Source organism: Mixophyes fleayi, chromosome 3 (assembly GCF_038048845.1).
Source record: "Mixophyes fleayi isolate aMixFle1 chromosome 3, aMixFle1.hap1, whole genome shotgun sequence".
Classification (NCBI taxonomy): Eukaryota; Metazoa; Chordata; class Amphibia; order Anura; family Limnodynastidae; genus Mixophyes; species Mixophyes fleayi.
In genome coordinates, this window is record NC_134404.1 from 187,814,036 (window position 1) to 187,832,261 (window position 18,226).

At 40.0% G+C, this 18,226-nt stretch overlaps 1 protein-coding gene across 1 annotated transcript; it reads right to left on the reverse strand.

Annotated features, from left to right (window-relative positions):
• Nucleotides 1-501: 501 nt before the first annotated feature.
• Nucleotides 502-11,473, reverse strand: CD164 (CD164 molecule). Its single transcript, XM_075202891.1, has 7 exons — nt 11,168-11,473; nt 7,928-7,999; nt 6,259-6,318; nt 4,966-5,007; nt 4,181-4,231; nt 3,455-3,511; nt 502-2,811 (listed from the first exon to the last, which is right to left on the reverse strand). The coding sequence occupies exons 1-7, from the start codon at nt 11,259-11,261 to the stop codon at nt 2,645-2,647; spliced, it is 543 nt and encodes a 180-aa protein (XP_075058992.1). The 5' UTR covers nt 11,262-11,473; the 3' UTR covers nt 502-2,644.
• Nucleotides 11,474-18,226: the final 6,753 nt, after the last annotated feature.

An 18,226-nucleotide genomic window follows, 5' to 3' on the forward strand; every position in this document is an offset into this window, starting at 1 on the left:
ACAAAGTGATTCTATACAAGTCATGGGCAAATATTCCTGTCCATGCCAATTTCTTTTACACACCTTTTTTTTCTGAATGAAAATTATATAAAATCATACTTCAACTGTATTACAGACTTAAAATTGCTACAAAACATTCTTGAATTTAAGAATCAATGTGTATTTTAAATCTTTTTTTAGAATTTTAACTGTAAGATTTAGAATGTAACTTATTAAATCAATAATATAGGAAACAAACAGAAATATTGGTTGTGAAATTGGCATCTTCTTTTAAAAATCAAGTTGAACTCAAAATTGTGCAATACAAAACCATGTGTAACCGTTGTAAATTCGATCATGTTCATTCCATTACCAGTCATGACATAAGTCAGTGTTTGGTCTTTCCCACAATAGCATATCAGCTGTAAAGCCTTGAAAGTACCATCCCAAGCTAGGTTTTTCGTTAACCCATCAGATGACCTCTAAGATTAGTTTGTTTTTCTTTTATAGCAATACCATAAATTTAGAATCAGAAACAAACATGTATTATTTATTATTTTTTTTAAATGTCCACTTTAAATCTTAGTGATTTCAAGTCCAAAAAGCATAGCTGTATTATACAAGAGTGAAGTCAAACAGCAATAACTGTCCCGATTGTTTGAAATATATAGGATGACATAATGTTGTCCACATTAATACTATAGATAAAACATAATCTGGTCTTATCAGTTACTGAGCATTCCCTGATCAGCAGGAGTCACTAGGGAGACTGAGCAGTCACAGGCACAATGTGTTGACGAAAGAGACTACATAACAAATGCTTATCTTGATTCACGCAACATACATTTTTCAACTTACATCCCATTTACAATTCTACACACTATATTATTACTTATTGCTTAGGCAGTGTTTTTTAAACTACCCAGCTGTGTTCACTTTTAAAGGTAAACTCCCTCTCCAGGCTATAGTAATGATCACCTCCCATTTTCCTAAACTTCAGTTTAATTAGGTTGGGCTTGAGGAAATTTGAAAAAATAAAAATAAAGCCATAAAGAATCAGAAAAGGTCTGGGTGGAGGGGGCTCAGACCATCTTCCCAGGACTGAAATATTGCCAAGAGTGGTACAACCTCAAAATATTCTTAATGTCAACAACTAAGGCACTTAGAAATTTGCTAGTTTTGCTTATGGGTGCAATACCTACTTTTTTTGTTTGACCCTTTACAGTCAAAACAAGATTGTTTACAGCCCAATGTTTACTAACATAGGCTGCTGTATAGTGCAATAAACAACAATGGTTGTTCAACGAAATAAACAAAAACAAAATAAAACTGTTTTGGAGTGTTTCCTTCACTTTAAAACTATAGATTGTTATTACTAATGTTTAATTTATTCTATAAAGGGGCTATTTGCTGATCTACTATCAGCATCCAACATGAAGTATTTACATTTAAGTGTCATTACATTTTATTGCTAAACCTACCATTTAGAAATGTACAGCTTTTGGCACATGACCTGGACATTACGCTCCTCTATACTAAAAACAAAACCTCATTCATCATCTACCAATCTGCACCAGAAATGTACACATTTTGCACATTGTTTGTGTGCACCTGCATTATACCATCAAGAATCATTTACTCAATTCAGCACTATCCCCATCCAAGAGGGAACAGACTCCTAAAGATTGCTGCCTTACATACCCTATTCAACATGCAGCAAGTTTCATTTTTTGGTTTATAGCTTTCACTAATATCTTGAGCCATAGAAAAGTTAATTATAGGTAAAAGCAAAACCTATAATCCAAGCGTGTAATTGCCAACGCCTTCAAATTCCATATGCAGAAATACAATTATTAGAGACGGGGGAAAAGTATTCTATATGAAAAGTTAATTGATTTGTTACAAACTCATTTGTTTAGATAATTATATTCAATTAACAAGCATCAGGGCAAAGAGAACAATGATTAATGTTGGTGGGATTACACAAGAAAACTATTTGGTTAATAAAAAAAACCCTCAAGGCAACCAATGCAATATTAGATAAACTTGTTAAACACTAGTTATACCTTCAATGTGTTAAGGCACAATTCTCCAAATCTCACCTTCTTTTAGGAATAAGGTGCACTTAAGAAGAGGATGATAGGAAATAACTGACTTTGGAAATCAACATTGGATTTCAGTTTTATATATCTAATTTAAGTAAAAGACACACCAATAAATTTGAATGGGACATAAAAATATGCTTCAGCTAATCCATACTTTTATGTACTACCTAGAGACTACTCATTTAAGCAGTTTGTCAATTATAACAATCACCTAAAACCTTGTTCTATAGGGCCTCTATTCATTCTGTAATGCAACTTATATTTAAATATTCTACTTCTCAGATTTACCAATGAAAACATTTGTTAACCTTCACGCTTTGGTGTAGTGAAGAAAAAAGGGGTAAAAGCAAATCTCAAATATTCAAGGAAGCAGATGGGATACATGCAATCCACAGCAATACAAAGCTGTAATAACTTCCTTCTTGACAGTGATGGCACAAATGGCGATCAATTCAATTTGTAGTGGAAGAAAATGCCTTTTTCTGCACCTCTCCCATGAAAAATCTCCAAGTTTACATTGGGGCAGAGCGATGTTGGCGAGCAGTCCAGAGCAATAGATCTTAAAGAGTATGGTAATTCCTGTCTTTGGCCTTGCAGAACTTGTACAAAAAGAATATCACTGCTTGAATGCCCAGCACAAGAACTATTCCTCCAATGAAACTAGCAGCATCAAAGGTATTTTTCTTCGGAGGCGACGGTGGAATCACAGTGGTTGTGTTTGAAGGGGCTGGAAAAAAAACCAGAGCAAAGATATGTAACACTACCCTCTCATAGAAGTGTGAAAAAACAGAGCTCGCTTCAACAATGCAGACTACTGCCTGTATTGTAGATCAACGATCATGCAAATATAATATACATCTAAATTTATCTACCTACATCTACCCCAAATCTAATTTGTTTTACACAAAATAAGCCTTACTTTTGAAGTACAAAAACATTGATAATTACATAATGTAATGCCCCAAACAGACCATTAAGAAAAATAATTAGACCAGATCACATAAAAACATTACTCAGTTTCCCTTTATGAATTTGTCTACCATTTGCTTTAACGGGGGTCATACCACTCCTCCCATATTCCTTTATGCCACTTTTGGCCAGTCCCCCAACTCGGAAGCAAGAGAGACCCCCCCCCCCAACGAAGAGATTACAATTCTCTAACTGAAAAACTTTGTAGACAGGTGATCAGCTGCGGTCCAGTCTATAAATGCCAGGACTCTGTCCCCCACTGCTCTATTTAGCACTCACCAAAGGACTATTATATACATTTTTCTTTATTTAAAGTTGAAAACTCCTTTAAACTGTATCCGATGTAAAACACACACATTTGATCCAGAAAAACAATTAAAATGTCTGCCACGAAGACTTACAAGTAGAGCTTTCAGCAGTGGATATTGCAGGAACGGTAGTGCCATTGGTTTTTGCAGCTGGAAGGAACAAGATACAAAAGGGGACAAGTTATAATAAATAATAAAAGACTACTGACAACATTTTTATAAATGTACAACTGAAATGATAAGTTTCTCTCTGTGCTCTAACTTGATGCCACTTTTGGCTACCAAATTATCACTAGCTGAAAACAATCTGGTTATACATGAGTTGTCAATGAAGCGGTTTTCCCTAACCAAATGATACATAAAGATAGACATTATAAACTTTGTACACGGATATATTGTGAGGAATTGAGCAGTGACAGGTGTTATAAAAAATAGTGATCCATGTTTACTCCCACTCAGTTCACCATGCTGCAGACATAGCAGAGCTACAAGCACCTGTGCACACAAGTCCAAATTAAACAGGTAAGGGCCAGCCAGCAGGATGCTACAGATTTAGTTTATTCCCGAATACAATTACACGGAAAAATCCCCACTCCCCCCGGCACCATGTTAAGAAGATCAATCCAACTTTATGGTATTATTTTCCTAAAAGAGTTATAACAAATCCAGAGGGTCAATTTTGTAAATAGGACTACCTTATTTGAGTTTCATACACTATCTGCCAAGTAATCAAACTGGTACCTGCACATACCCTTTTCCCCCGCCATATCATATGCCCATCACAATACTGTGTAGTACGTGAGAAGTATCACAACTTACCAGGGGTTGAGGTAGACACAGGGACAGTAGATGTATGGTTTGTCGTTTCAGCTATAATGAGAAACAAAACAGTAGCTAGTATTGGCACCTCCCTATATATTATGGCATTTGCTGTGCAAACTTGCAACTTTCCTTGAATTCTAAATAAATAATTCTTACATTCCACATTAGGTTGTGAAAAATGTCACTACAGAAAGAGAGACTGATACTTTAAACAAAATCTCACTGGATTTACTGGACAGATTAGGTCAATTTAGAGTACATAAAAAACAACAACATAAAAGGAGCACATATTCCACCTAGAAAAGCACTTCTCGCATGCTAGCAGACCAATGGGGGTCTCACATGCTAGCAGACAAGCAGGGGTCTCACATGCTAGCAGACCAGCGGGGGTCTCACATGCTAGCAGACCAGCGGGGGTCTCACATGCTAGCAGACCAGCGGGGGTCTCACATGCTAGCAGACCAGCGGGGGCTCGCAGCTGGACAGCAACGATCCAGACACAGCCTCCTGAACTTTACAGTATCCAGGCATTTCTGGCTAGGCGGGAGGGATGAATGGTTTAAAAAAACAAAAAACACAAAACAAAAAACAACTATATGGGCCAAAGAGGTTTTTTCCAGCAGATTTACTGTGTGGAGGGAAAGTTAGCTAATAAATGCAGTATAGAAAGAGCTCAAATAACAATACAATTTACAAATTTCCACTAAAAGTGTGAGAATAGGGTCAATCCAATGCTGTCAAAATTGATACTTCCAAAAGTTATTTAATAAATTGTGCTTTACCTGTTGATGGGACTGTCGATGCGGGGGTTGGTGTAGATGCGCCTACAATTAAAAGCCATACAATAGATTTATTAATCTTAAAGGTAATTTGCACACTGGATGTGCCTGTAACATTTAGGATTGTACACAAAATATATGAAACTACCTGGTAGCTCTAACGTGTTGTGTGGATTGACCAAAAGCAAAATTAGAGGGAAACAAAATTGCTACAAATTACAAGCAATTACATTACACACTTCCTACCTCATTTAAAATATCCTGCTGCATATAAAATAACTTAGGAACAGTATCAGAACTGGTGCTAAAAGACCACCACCTATTTCTACAATTTGTTACATTCATTCCACCCTGTAAGGGGGCAGTACATAACCACCCAATAGTAGAAACCAACCATATAGGAAGGCACAAGGTATCCAGGGGGCAACTGCTATATTATACAAATAAAGAATAACTGCTGTAATCTGTGCTGGTATGTACTAAAATGTACTGTAACTTTCTCAGTATGTAGTATATGACTGATATACAAGGTACACAGATATATAGCAATTTAATGAAAACGACCATTAAGACTGCGCCTGACTATTTATCATAATATCTATCTTTCATCATGTGGCCTAACTACTAAACTATTAGTCCTACACTGTTTGTTCTGTCAAACACTGAGCCACATGATCAATTTGCTGTGTTTAACTCACATGTACAGCTGCAGTAATCTGGGCTTACTACACCATGAGCTTTACTATCACAACCATTACCCAATAGGCTTATTCACATGTCTGCTGGGGAAATGTATGGAAACAAACAAGGCCTTTAGGCGTGCTTTTACCAATGTGCCATGCTGCGTTGTAAAAAAATGTAATTAAACAATAAATCGAAATTGTTTATATGGCATTACAATGCAATGGTTACAATGTGCCCATAAGATGCCATCTTACATTTAACATGTCTTTCACATGCTGACAGACAGAAGTGAATAACCCCTGAAGGCTACAAAGATATTAACAATTTAATGAAAGTGAACATACAAACAGGATTTAAAACAAGACCAAGCACAGAAATGATCACCCTCCCATCATATTAAGACGCTCATAAACCTCTTTCTAGGAAATAACTAGGTCACTGAGTTTTGCTTAATGAATTGCTACTTGGACCAATGTTGAAATAGACATTAGAAAACTTTAATATGGCCAGTGTTAGACATATAGAGCTTGGTGGGGGTACCACTACAGAGGAGCAGATGATAAAATGAAAAATAGAGTACCATTCTAGTGACAGACAAAAACAATACATTACCTATGGCAGTACAGGAGCCATTAGAGCTCACATTTTTACAATCTACTGCAGGAGTAGTTGCTAAACAGGAAAAAAAAAAAAAAAGATATAAGTTTTGCAATTAAACATGATTTATAGAACAAAAAAAATATACAGAACACATTTAGGTCTATTCTCTGAAAGAACAAAATCCCTGCACAGGTAACATTTTTCAAATAACATTAATAATATATTGCAGCTTTTAATACCACCTGAAAGTCCCACAGCCTTTAAACTTTGCTTTACTCCAGACTGGCTTCTACTCAAAAACTATATAAATAGGGTTTGTTCATGAATGGAGAAGGCGGGCTGTAGTGAAGTTATGGTGTCATTAACGCATACTTCAGTTTTTTTTCCAAGTTCCATTTTACAGAGAGCAGCAAGCCTCTGCAGTCCCAGCATGCTGAGACATGTAGTTCCACAGCAGCAAAGCACACAGATTGCCTCTGTTCTACACAGCACTCCTTGATCTTGTTTCTTACTATTGTGTTAAAAAGTGCAGTCGGGGGTGCTGGACAATGTCAGATTAAGAACAGAAGACCCAATGATTGAATACCAAACAAGCACACCTTGGGATCCTTAACCGGTAACACTTATGTTATCATGTAGTCCTGGACTACACTACACTACACGTCCAGGTGGGGTGGTAAAAATCACCCATAGCAGCCCCAAATTTAAGTCCCTTCTAGGAGGGCCACATGGGATCTGCACCGTTAATGCAAACCAGAGCAAAAAAAACACATAAAAAAAACCCAAACTGCTGAGGTAAAATTCCTTCTTAAATAATTAAAATCATCTGAGATTTGCAGTCCTGACTAAGCTACAGCATTGCGAGGACAGTAGTGCCCCAACCAGCAGCATATGGGTCTAAGTCACCCTTATAGTATATATCATGTGCAACATCCCAAATGAGCTTGACTGACTGTACAATTTCAGACCCACGGTCTCAAACAGCCCTTAAAGCCTGTGTATAGCAGGTATTCTGGTTTTGAGAACCTCAAATCCAGAGGTCTAATTGTCAAATGCTGGACAGCACCCCCAGTTATACAAAAAAAAAATATATAAAAAAAAATAGATGACCAAACTGCGTGGCCAAATAATGCAGATGGGCAAAGACGATGTGTATTTGATATCACAAGTGGCCATATCAATCACCAAACAATGCAGTGCTGTTAAAACATTGCTCATATGCATTTACAACACGTAAAATATCTGTAATTTGTTTCCTTACACTGTTATTTGCACTGTGTGTGTTACGGGTAGGTTTTTATTACATTTTCTCTATTAATATTTCTAGTCAGAGTGCTTCGCTGACACATGTACGGGCATAGACTTCTCTTTCTATGATTTAATTCTTAACTAGAAAAAAAAGGGAAGCTTAAATATATAATATTTCATGAAATCCTTAGGTAAAGCAATAGATAATGTAGCAATCACTGCATATTTACTTGCGAGTACGGCATGGAGATTATTTGGTTTTCATGCTTTCGTTCCCATTACGGTAATGAACAACTTGGATTGGAACAGTGTAAAAAGGTGTTTATACATCTCAGTTACCTCATTAATTGTAGATTAGGAGTCATTGGTGTTTACATTATTTTATGCAAGTTGTTTGCAAGAGAATGTTTTCAAAACGTTTGCTATAACTTACCATTAATAGGCATCCACTGACATACTGTTGAATTAGTACAATCACTACAAGTTTTGACATCTTCACAGGCATCTGCAGGGAAAATGAACAGTGGAAGCTAAATTAAACCCTTATCTTTCAAGATACTGCATAAATCACAGAGTCAATAGATACCAAGGATTCTTGACATGTATAGTGTACAATAAACAAATATTCAAGGGAAGGGCATTTACAGGATTTAAAGGGGGAAAAAAAACCTGCAAAAAAACTACTTCACCTCCTCCATCTCTTACCGATAGAAAAATACAGAGGCCCCTACCCTACACCCATTGATACAAAGTTACAGCCTACCAAAGACTGTCTGTCATGTGTAGGTAATGGTGGATTGTTACCACAGATGTGATGGAGCACAAATACTGTGGATAGAGGTCAAATGTGTAACAGGTGAAGGCATGGTACTCTCCCTGCATGATGCTATCACACTCACTATATGGAATGGCAGTGTCCCTTCTGATGGTACTCAGCCACTTTGCAGCAATATGCACACTTCTGTCCTCATGGGAACTTTTTCACAATATTAAGAGATATGACATACCTCTTCTTCTAGTAAAGTCTTACATATTTTACATGTTTAAGCAAGACATGTGTAATTGCAGACCCTTAAAATGAGTACCATCTCCCAATTCAGACATGGAACCAAAGAATGTTGTGCCCACCCCCCTTCATAGTGTAAAAACCTGTAACATTTCTCCTTCTCTAGTTGCCTGCTGTCTCCATCCTCTTTGCCTTAGACTGGAACTGGTAAAGTGGAAGCTTATAAGCCATCACGTTCCTCATTACACAAAAGACAATTACACAAACTAGTCTGGATAATTTTATGTGGTCTCTCAGAGCCCATTGGAAGCCTACATTGAAAACTGTGTTTACAATATTTCACTCTTGTTATTTCAGGAAAATAAAAGGACGTCGTCAACATCGATAATGATAAACTTTTATTTGTTAAAAACAAAAATTGCAGTTTCTCCTTTACAGACACGTTTTACAGAATAGATACTTTCATATCACATAGCACACAATATCTGGAAATCTGTCTCAAAAATGTACATCATCTTATGTAATAACATCGATGACAATTTCTTAAAACAGAACTGGTATTAAGAAATGCGTCTGTCTGAAACTACCTTATTTTAATTTTTTTGAACAGCAAATTTTGTACATATTTAAAATGAAGTAGACTGTGCATTTTCCCGGGTCTTCCTATAGACTTATCCAGAGCAGAATGTACCCTGCCCTGAAAGTCTAAGCCAGTCAGTCATAACCATCTCCATGGTCACATGATGACAGAAGGTAGGTGGGTGTGGCATGCCTGCTTAAAAGAGTACCTTCCAAAGACTCCCTGCTCACTAAATCCTATATCAGGTGACTGGTCCAGTTGCCATAGTAAACAAATGCATGACACTGCGCAAAGTGTACATTTTTATTAGCAGCTTAAATGACAACTCCAAGGAAAAACTAAAAAAAAAAATGTGTCTTCCTGCAGATAATCAGAGTACTATTTAAAAACAAAACAAAAAAAAACAAAAAAACTAATTTTTAGAGAGAATCGTTGCTTTAATAATCAAAGCCATAAATATGCAACCTTCAGTTGTGTGATTGCAAGTACATCAGTGACTACAACAAATATGAACTGAAAGAAAAAAAAAAAGTCAGACAAAACATACTTGGCTTCATTTTTAAACTGTAAACTCCTGAAATATTTGGTAACATTCCCTAGCTCTGAACCAATGTGTGTGTGTGTGTGTATTTCAATTTAAGAAATTAGTACTTGACTGGTCCATAAATTAGATAAAGCAGAATCATTTCTGTGCAAGGATTGATAGAGTAGATGAATTACATAAAACAAACACTAGTTTCCCTACACTAACAACATTTGAAATAGCACTTTGCATTGTGAGAACCACAAGAAAAACCCATCAGCCTGTTTCCCTGCCAATCAAATTATTTAGATTGATAAAACTCAAACAGTACCCATCTACTCATATGTGAAATTAATAAGGCCATCTATAGTTGAATTGCATTGGCAGCTTTGTAGAATAGACATCTAGCAGCGGTTTTGGTGGCGTCACATAAAACATATTACAAGTTTTGGTAACAATTTTAGCAACTCAACTCTTCATAATGAAAGATATGAAGTAAAGAAAATATAGGGTCTATTTCCACCTTTTCAGTTTGGTGTATTCTAATGAAGGCATCACAGGCCTATGTGTTTATCATATGCAAACCACAAATTCATTCATTTGAACCCAAATGGCTGAAAAACACACTTGTACACCAGGTAAAGTTGGGACGGCCATCATTGGATTCAAAGAGATATTTTTCATGAAAACACTAGAAAGAGCAAACAGTCAATAAGAACAATAAATGTACCCCAATAACTGTGAGCTGGACCATTTGTATTTAAACTATTGCACATACAGTAAACCTCATTTAGGATCAGCTAGCATGTTATCTATAACCATAGATTTCACTATAGATACACATATAAACAATTTAATAGGAGCCAACCTATGGATATTTTAAAATAAGACAATGCCATAAACAAATATGGCTATGGTCTTGGTTCTTCTTGAATGCATCATCACTGAAGCTTTAATAATAATAATAATAATTCAACAATAAAAGGTACATTGTGTCATTTAAGATGTTTAGCACTAATAACTCAAAGTGTTTTAGTGACTATTATAATTGTTCCTACACTTCCACCCTGAATATATGAATCATACTGGGTGGCTAAGAGGCAAAGCTCAAATACCGGACTGGTAATGTAACAGTAAGGCGTCATCATAATAGTGTAATTATCCGGCCACGGGGCAGAGTCCCCGCATTAGCGCACTGTACCTTTGTACCACCTCACATGTTATCACGTAAAGAAGAGATGTCAATGGCTGCTATGAGGAGTAACAAGGAATACATGATATTAGAGCTGCCAGGTAATAACACTCAGCATTGTGCAGCTATACCTATGGGTGTGTTGCCCAAGGTACACACATGCTCCTCCCTGCCTGATCGTCCAGCCATAAGCCATGCACCATAGTCGGGACTACGTGACGTACACCCCGGACTTGTACGTGTTAGATACAGTGTACTATGTATTACACGGCCCGGTGTATGACCAGGTCATGCGGTACCGATCACCTGTCTGCTCCTCACGTGTTCCCTATCTGGCAGTCCCCGGGGAGTGGGGGTGAGGGGCTCTCTTACCGGCCGCGTCCGTTGTCCCTCCCAGCAGCAGCAGCAGGACTCCTACTGACAGCAGGTGTAGCGGGGTGGCCCGCGCTGTGCCCGCGCTCATCATGGTGCTCTCGTGCCTGACTTACTCCGTCCACTCAGCAGTCACCGCCTGTCCGCACTCACTCAGCAAACTCTTCCTGCTGCTGCAAGAAGAACCTCACGTGATCAGCGGACTCTGCAGCCAACCACCGCCGACTAGGTGTGGTCTGTCAGGCGGCACCAATGTCAAGAGCGAACAGCTCTGCTTCACCCCGTGTCCGTGCGACGTTATGTGTGACCCGACTTGCGATGCTCTCGCACCTCCTGCGGTGACGCAATGCGCACGTGGCACTAGCAGGAGCTCACCTTCTGCCTCCATTCTGCAGGCTACAACGCCACCTGGAGGGAGATCGGGTGCTCTGCAAAGAGAAGGAGAGGACAACCGGGGCTGCTCTGGCTAGGTGCACTGAAGGATTATTATTACACTTTGAAACTTTGAAACATTTATTGAAATCTAAATAAAATACACGCCACGCAAAAGGCGAACTATTAATTTAAAAACAGAGTTTGTGTGAAATGTTAGAAATCTTAATCCAGGTATGAGACATCTTAATTTTATATATCCAAGAGTAACTCTTGTATTATTCTAAATATAGTTAAGACTGCAAAAGACATAGCTTTATTGATGTGATAGCTGCAAAGTTTCCCAGGTTAGTTTCTCAGCTATGGGTATGGTAACTTGCAGGGCTGGAATGGGAACAAAAATAGGTCCTGGCATTGAAAGCACACAGACTTGCCTGTGGACACCACACTTCTTCTCCCAGCCTCTCTCAACTCCACAAATGCCCTGGGAGAAGCTACTGGGCATGTCATTTTTCCAGATCCAACAGGCCAGAGGCAGAACTAGCAAGCTGCGGGCCCCAGTGCAGGAAGACAGGGAGGAGAAATTCGGGGCCCCCTCTGCATCCTCCATGCAATGGGTCCCATTATCTCCATGGGCCCGCGGTGCATGGCACCTGCTGCATCAATGATAGTTCCGTCACTGTAACAGGTGCTAGTGCTGACAGTGGTGAATCTGAAAAATAAAGTCATTCAGTCACAGCAGTGCACTGTAAAAGTGAGGCAGCGCTGGCCCTGTGTCCAACTGCCAGATGGCCAGTTCTGGTTTGCCTGTATGTTACTCATGTTGTACAGCCAATGTTTTTTCTGAGTTATGGTTTGCAATGTTACGAAAGTAATGAATATCTCATTATTTATTACATTTATTGAAGTAGTACAGTGTCAAGCAATATGCATCGCTACATATTGAAACACCGTTGCTATTTACTATGTCGGGGCTACTTTGAGAGCTTTGGCAAAGAAACCCCATAGAGTTCTGTGTGGACTGCGGTAACCCACAAAAAGTAGGTTAATCCAGGAGAAATCAGAGATAATTTAATCCCTCATGAATTGTGCAATGACCATTTTCCGAGAAAACAGCTGTCATAAATAGACCCCCTATTCGCAGTGAAACATAATGTAAAGTACTGATGAAATGTACTATACCCACCTTATACGAGAACTGTTTTTACTGTTCACTGGCAGCGAATGCAGGAAGTAAAATGTGCATGCTCATAGGATTTTACTTGTGGGGGATTAAGTGAAGTCTTTCCGGATTTACTGAAACCCAAAGGAACTAGGGGCAGATCTAGACTTTTTGTAAGGGGGGAGGGGAGCGATTTTGCATAGCCACGTCCCCTTCACCATGGTTGGTCAGGGTTGGCCATACCCCCTTTCCCCTGATCATCCAACCTCTCCACCGCAATTTAATGGGATGAAGATTGCTGCTAGGGGTGTGAATGCCGTGATTGCCCCCTTCTGGATACAGTGATAGCAACAGGTGGGCTGAACCCTCTGCAGTGATTATAGTTATGCCACTGCTGCCCCCACTCCAAGCCAAAAGCTTAACCTTTGTGATATGTATAATGTTTGCAAAATAAACCAAAGCAAAAAAACCTCCACAACCATAAGAGGATGGAGGTTCAGTTATAACTGGTAAGGATAGTCATCCTTGATAGTAGCCGAGTATTTTAGGGTTTTCATAGTGTCTGGTTCTTGTTTCGTGTCCACCTTCTGCTGATTCTCCTCATTTCATAAATGATGCACCACTGGTAGCTGCTCAGAAATGGCATCCATCAATTACCATTTTATCATTGGCAGCTGATAATGCTGCTGTCTTGTAATAACAACACACACTTTCCCCATTCAGCTGCTACAATTATTATTTTACTTTTATGTATGAGGTGTTCCCAAACCTCATTATAAACTCATTTGGGTAGGGACATCTTTACTTTTTGTTTTATGTCATTGTATGTAATGATCCCCTCAGTGTACAGTGCTGCATACTATGGCGGCACTTAATAAATAAAGAATAATGATATATTGCAGGGGCCATTTGAAGCAATTTTAGAAAATATAGTGGACACTGGACATATTGTGGTTTGGATTGAGTAATATGGTGAAAGCTTGGATTATTTTATGGTATTATGGTACACATATTATTGGGGCTTTTGTGGGGCACATTGCAGTTATACTGTATATGGACACAGTAAGTGACTCCACTGTAAGCTAATGTAACATGTTTGTGGTTGCATTCCCTGTACAATATCCTCTTTCTTGGCTCCTATCTTTTGTTTAGGCATGTGTTTCTGTCCCCTTCTGCCTTTTACATTCTGTCTCTGACACGTCAACATGCAGTCTGTAAATCACATAGCAGGTTCTGGATTTCAACATCTGTTCAGAGCACACTCGGGTACCCATTTACCCAATACCACATCTAGTCTACGCCACTAAGCCAGAGATGGCCAAATAGTCGAATGCTCTAGCCAGAGAGCCATAGGCGCTATGGTTTATCTGGCTCAGTCCAGTCACCTTCCGTTGCTTGGTCTCTGGTAACTTTTTCTCTTCCGGTGGACGTGTTATTATGTGACCACAGCATCTGGATCAGATGAGGCAGACTCTCACTGGCTGGTTAGGATTGAGTGGAGAGATCAAGACATACGTAACAGCTGCATCTGATCTTGATCTCTGCCACTGCAGGGAATTAGCATTTCTTTGGACAGACACTTTTTTGCTCTGAGAGCTCAGACAGTGACACAGCTTCTGAAGAAGGGTGAGTACCTCTGCACCCTCATCCTTGGACCCTAAATCCCTGGAACTGTTAATTATTGTTTATTATCAATTACAGCTCAAAATAACATACATGACATAAACATTTTTATTTGATGAGCATTCTCAAAGAAAGGCCTTGTCAGGCACTTCTGCTGTGTGCTAGGGATGGCCGCCTGCCCCCTCTGTCTGGCTGTATCCCATTCCCTAGCAATGGGACATTTTCTCTATTTTCGGGCTGGCTCATGTGCATTGACTACCACTTCCCATAACTAGGCAACGGGATGCTCTCTGGCTAATTATTGGTGGTCAGTGAAGTTCTGACCGCAGTATCCTCACTTGGACTAGCAGGCCTCACCTTAAACTATAAATAGTAAGCTCTGGCACCACTAAGATGCCAGAGTATTAGGTCAGTACCTGCTCCAGTATTCTCCCTACCTGTGTTCACCTACCTGCTTCCTCCTCCCTTCTCCTTGTGTTATTGGCTCCAAACCCGACTTGTGTTCCTGACCTACCTTTTGGGTTGCAATTTGGCTCCTATTTGATCATTCTGGTTTTGACTGCTGGCTTGCTGTGACCATTCTCTGGCTCTCCCTTGTGCACCTCGATTCCCGGTTGGTTTTGACATGGATCGTTTGACTATTCCTGTCTGCCGTTTCGCTAGTGATTGTCTGGGAGAACTGCGACCTGCGCACACTTTGCAGCTAAGCCCATACTTCCTTGCGGAGGTCCCTGGTGAATACCAGGGGTGTGTTATACTCTGCGCCTCCTTGATCAGTTGTGCTAATGCTAGCAAGTGGCACCATCCGATTTGCAATTCGTAACAGTATACTCTGGCACCATGGATGGACAGGGTGAACCCTCTGCCAGCTATCTTCTGCTCCTGACTAGCAGGAATCTAAGCAGGCACAGCTTTTACAATGCATTCAGAGGGTAGTATCCTGTTTAGATTGTCTTCAGGGCTCTCTATCTACACGTCAAACACCGCCAGCCATGACAGCTCCATCCTCTGTTCCCACTACCACCACCAGAATTGCCTATGCCAGAGGTCTTCGCATGCTGTCCCCGGACAAATATGATGGCGACCCTAAGAAATGTTGCAGATTTCTAAACCAGTGCACCATTCAATTTGGGCTTGCTCCTGAGAACTTTGTGTCTGAGAGGACCAAAGTGGCCTTCATCATTTCTCTTCTCACCAGTCAAGCTCTCGTCTGGGCCTCTCTCCTCTAGGTACACAACTATGCTATGCTCCAGAACTCCACCATTTTCATTGAAAATTTCTGAAAAGTTGATGAATCAGGCCACGTTTCTTCACCTGCTTACAGCAAACTGATCCATCGCAGGGAACTCTCACAGAAGGCCAATATGCAATATTGTGGGTTTCTCTCAAAAAATTTTCCCCAAGCGAACCTAATTATGGCATTAGGGATAAGAAACTCCTGGCAATCAAGATCGCCTTGGAGTAGTGGCAGTAACTTCTAGAAGGAGCTCTTCATCCCATTACTGCTTTTTTACTGATCACAAAAACGTTATTTATTTGCAATACGCACAATGCCTTAACCAATTCTTCTGACCTATCGGCCGGATACAAAGAATTCCATTGCAGATGCCCTTTCCAGATCGTTTGATAACCTGGATATTTGTCCCTCCTCCAAGACCTGACCAGTTATTAGTCCACTTAAAATTTTGGCCTTAACCAGACCGTCTGCCAGAACGCCTCCCATCTGTCGTTCATTTGTGAACCCTCACCTCTGCATCAAGGTTTTAAAATGGGCTCATGACTCCTAGTTTGCCAGACATGCCGGCATCAAAAAGATCATTGCCTTTCTGTCTCTCTATAACTGGTGGCCCTCTCTAGACTCTTATGACCATAGATATATTTTAGCCTGTGAGGTTTGTGCTGGACATAAAATTCCTAGGCAACCTCTTCCCTCTACCTGTTCCAGACACTCTGTGGACCAGCATCACCATGGATTTTATCACGGACCTTCCTGACAGTCATGGTTATAATTCCATTTGGGTAGTGGTTGATGAATTTTCCAAATTGGCCCATTTTGTCCCCTTGAGGGCATTAACATCAGTCTCCGAATTACCACTCTTATTTATTAAAAACATTTTTCGTATACATGGTTGTTCTGTTGAGATTATTTCAGATTGTGGGGTTCAATTTGTTTCCAGATTTTGAAGGTCCTTTTGTAAAAACCTTGGGGTTAGTTTAAAGTTTTCTTCTGGCTATCAATCTTCTTGGAGTGATCACCTTCCTTGGGCAGAATTCACACACAACAACCACCAACACGAGCCTACAGAAATTTCTGCTTTCTTTACAGTTTTTGCTAGAGGTCCTGTATTACCCACTGTCATGAATTGGGGTCTTAGTCCTGTTTACGCAACTTGGCGGTATCATATTCCTGGGACAAAGCGTGACTTCTGTCTGCTGTACTGAAGGCTGCCATCTTGGGTGAGACATTTGCTAAACATCCTGCTGAGACTGAACAGCTGATCTCACCCACCAATTAGCTTCCTCTGCAGACTATAAGAGTTTCCTCCTATACTCAGCTAATTGCCAGTGCAACACTTCCTAGTTCCTGGTTCCAGTTTACCACTACTGCTGTTTATTGGTGCTTCATATGATATGGATTTCAACCATTTACCCTCTGAGTGAGTTTAGATTTATCCTGTTTGCTGTTATACAGACTCCAACCATTTACCATTGTGTGAATTCAGCTTCATTCTGCCTGCTGAAATAAAGACTTTGGCTATTAATTCCTCGTGTGGATTCATCTTCATTCAATCTGCTCGTGTACAGATTCCAGCTGTTACCGTCCGTGTGGATTCTCCTCTCTTCAATCTCTTCCTGTCTCTCCTACTGGCTATCTGGGGTAGTAGGTTGTTGTCCTGAGTCATCCACATTCTGGAGCCATCTCTGTGTCTCAGGGTACTGACTTCCAGTTCCATGCCTACACCAGGTTCTAAGTTTTGAGATGTCCAGGACCAGTTCCATTCCAGGCTTATTCTGTTCAGGAGGTTGCCACCCCTGTATATTCTCTGCCTGAGTTCTGAGTCTTCACAGTCCCAGTTGTGGTAATATATTTGTCTGAGTTTCTGAGTTCTTGGAGGTACAGAGTCTGTGGTCATGAGTTTAGGTCATCCCTGTTCCCACATCCAGGTTCCAGTCCATCAGGTCCAGATTCCAGTTGTTTATTTTAGTACGGAGTCCAGTCCAGCATTCCTCCTCCTAACATCCGGTATACAGAAATAGAGTAACCTCTATGAGCAAGACATTCATCTGGCCTTCCAGTTTCCACTAAATTCCTGCCACAGCAAGTCCCGAGACGGATCCCAGAAACCCTATTGCCGTGACACCCACCTTCTCTAGTTTATCTGACTTCCCCTGTGCCTGTTCAAAACATGTCCACGATTTCTCCCAGATCTGGACCCAAGTCCGAATCAAACTTCTGCAAACCTCGGAATGGTACAAATACTATGCAGATCGCCACCATAAAAACTTCCCTGTTCTCCATGTGTCTATCCACCCGTAATCTTAAACTTAATCTTGTGTCTTGTCCTTGAAATTTGCACCTTGTTTCATTGGTCCCTTTCGCATTTCTCATGTAATCAATGCTGTGACTTACAGACTTCAGTACCCTCCTCTCTCAAAGTGCATAATTTCTTCCACATATCGTTATTGAATCCTCTGGTTTTCAATGAATTTTCCAAAAACCCGTCTTCCCTCCTATAAAGACTGTCCATGGTGATGAATATGAGATGGAATACATCCTATTATCCCAAACCCTTTGAGGCAAGACACAGGTTTTGAGTCATTTGAAGGGCTATGATCCTGAAGAGAGATCCTGGGTCAATAAAGAGGATCTTCACGCAGCCCGTCTTCTTGATAGCTTTTTG

Excerpts from the sequence above, each read along its gene's own strand:
- CD164 (XM_075202891.1), bottom strand. The coding sequence starts at position 11,261 with ATGATGAGCGCGGGCACAGCGCGGGCCACCCCGCTACACCTGCTGTCA. Across the intron at positions 8,000-11,167 it reads AGGGACAACGGACGCGGCCG|ATGCCTGTGAAGATGTCAAA; the intron begins GTAAGAGAGCCC and ends TTTTCCCTGCAG. Across the intron at positions 4,232-4,965 it reads ATCGACAGTCCCATCAACAG|CTGAAACGACAAACCATACA; the intron begins GTAAAGCACAAT and ends TTCTCATTATAG.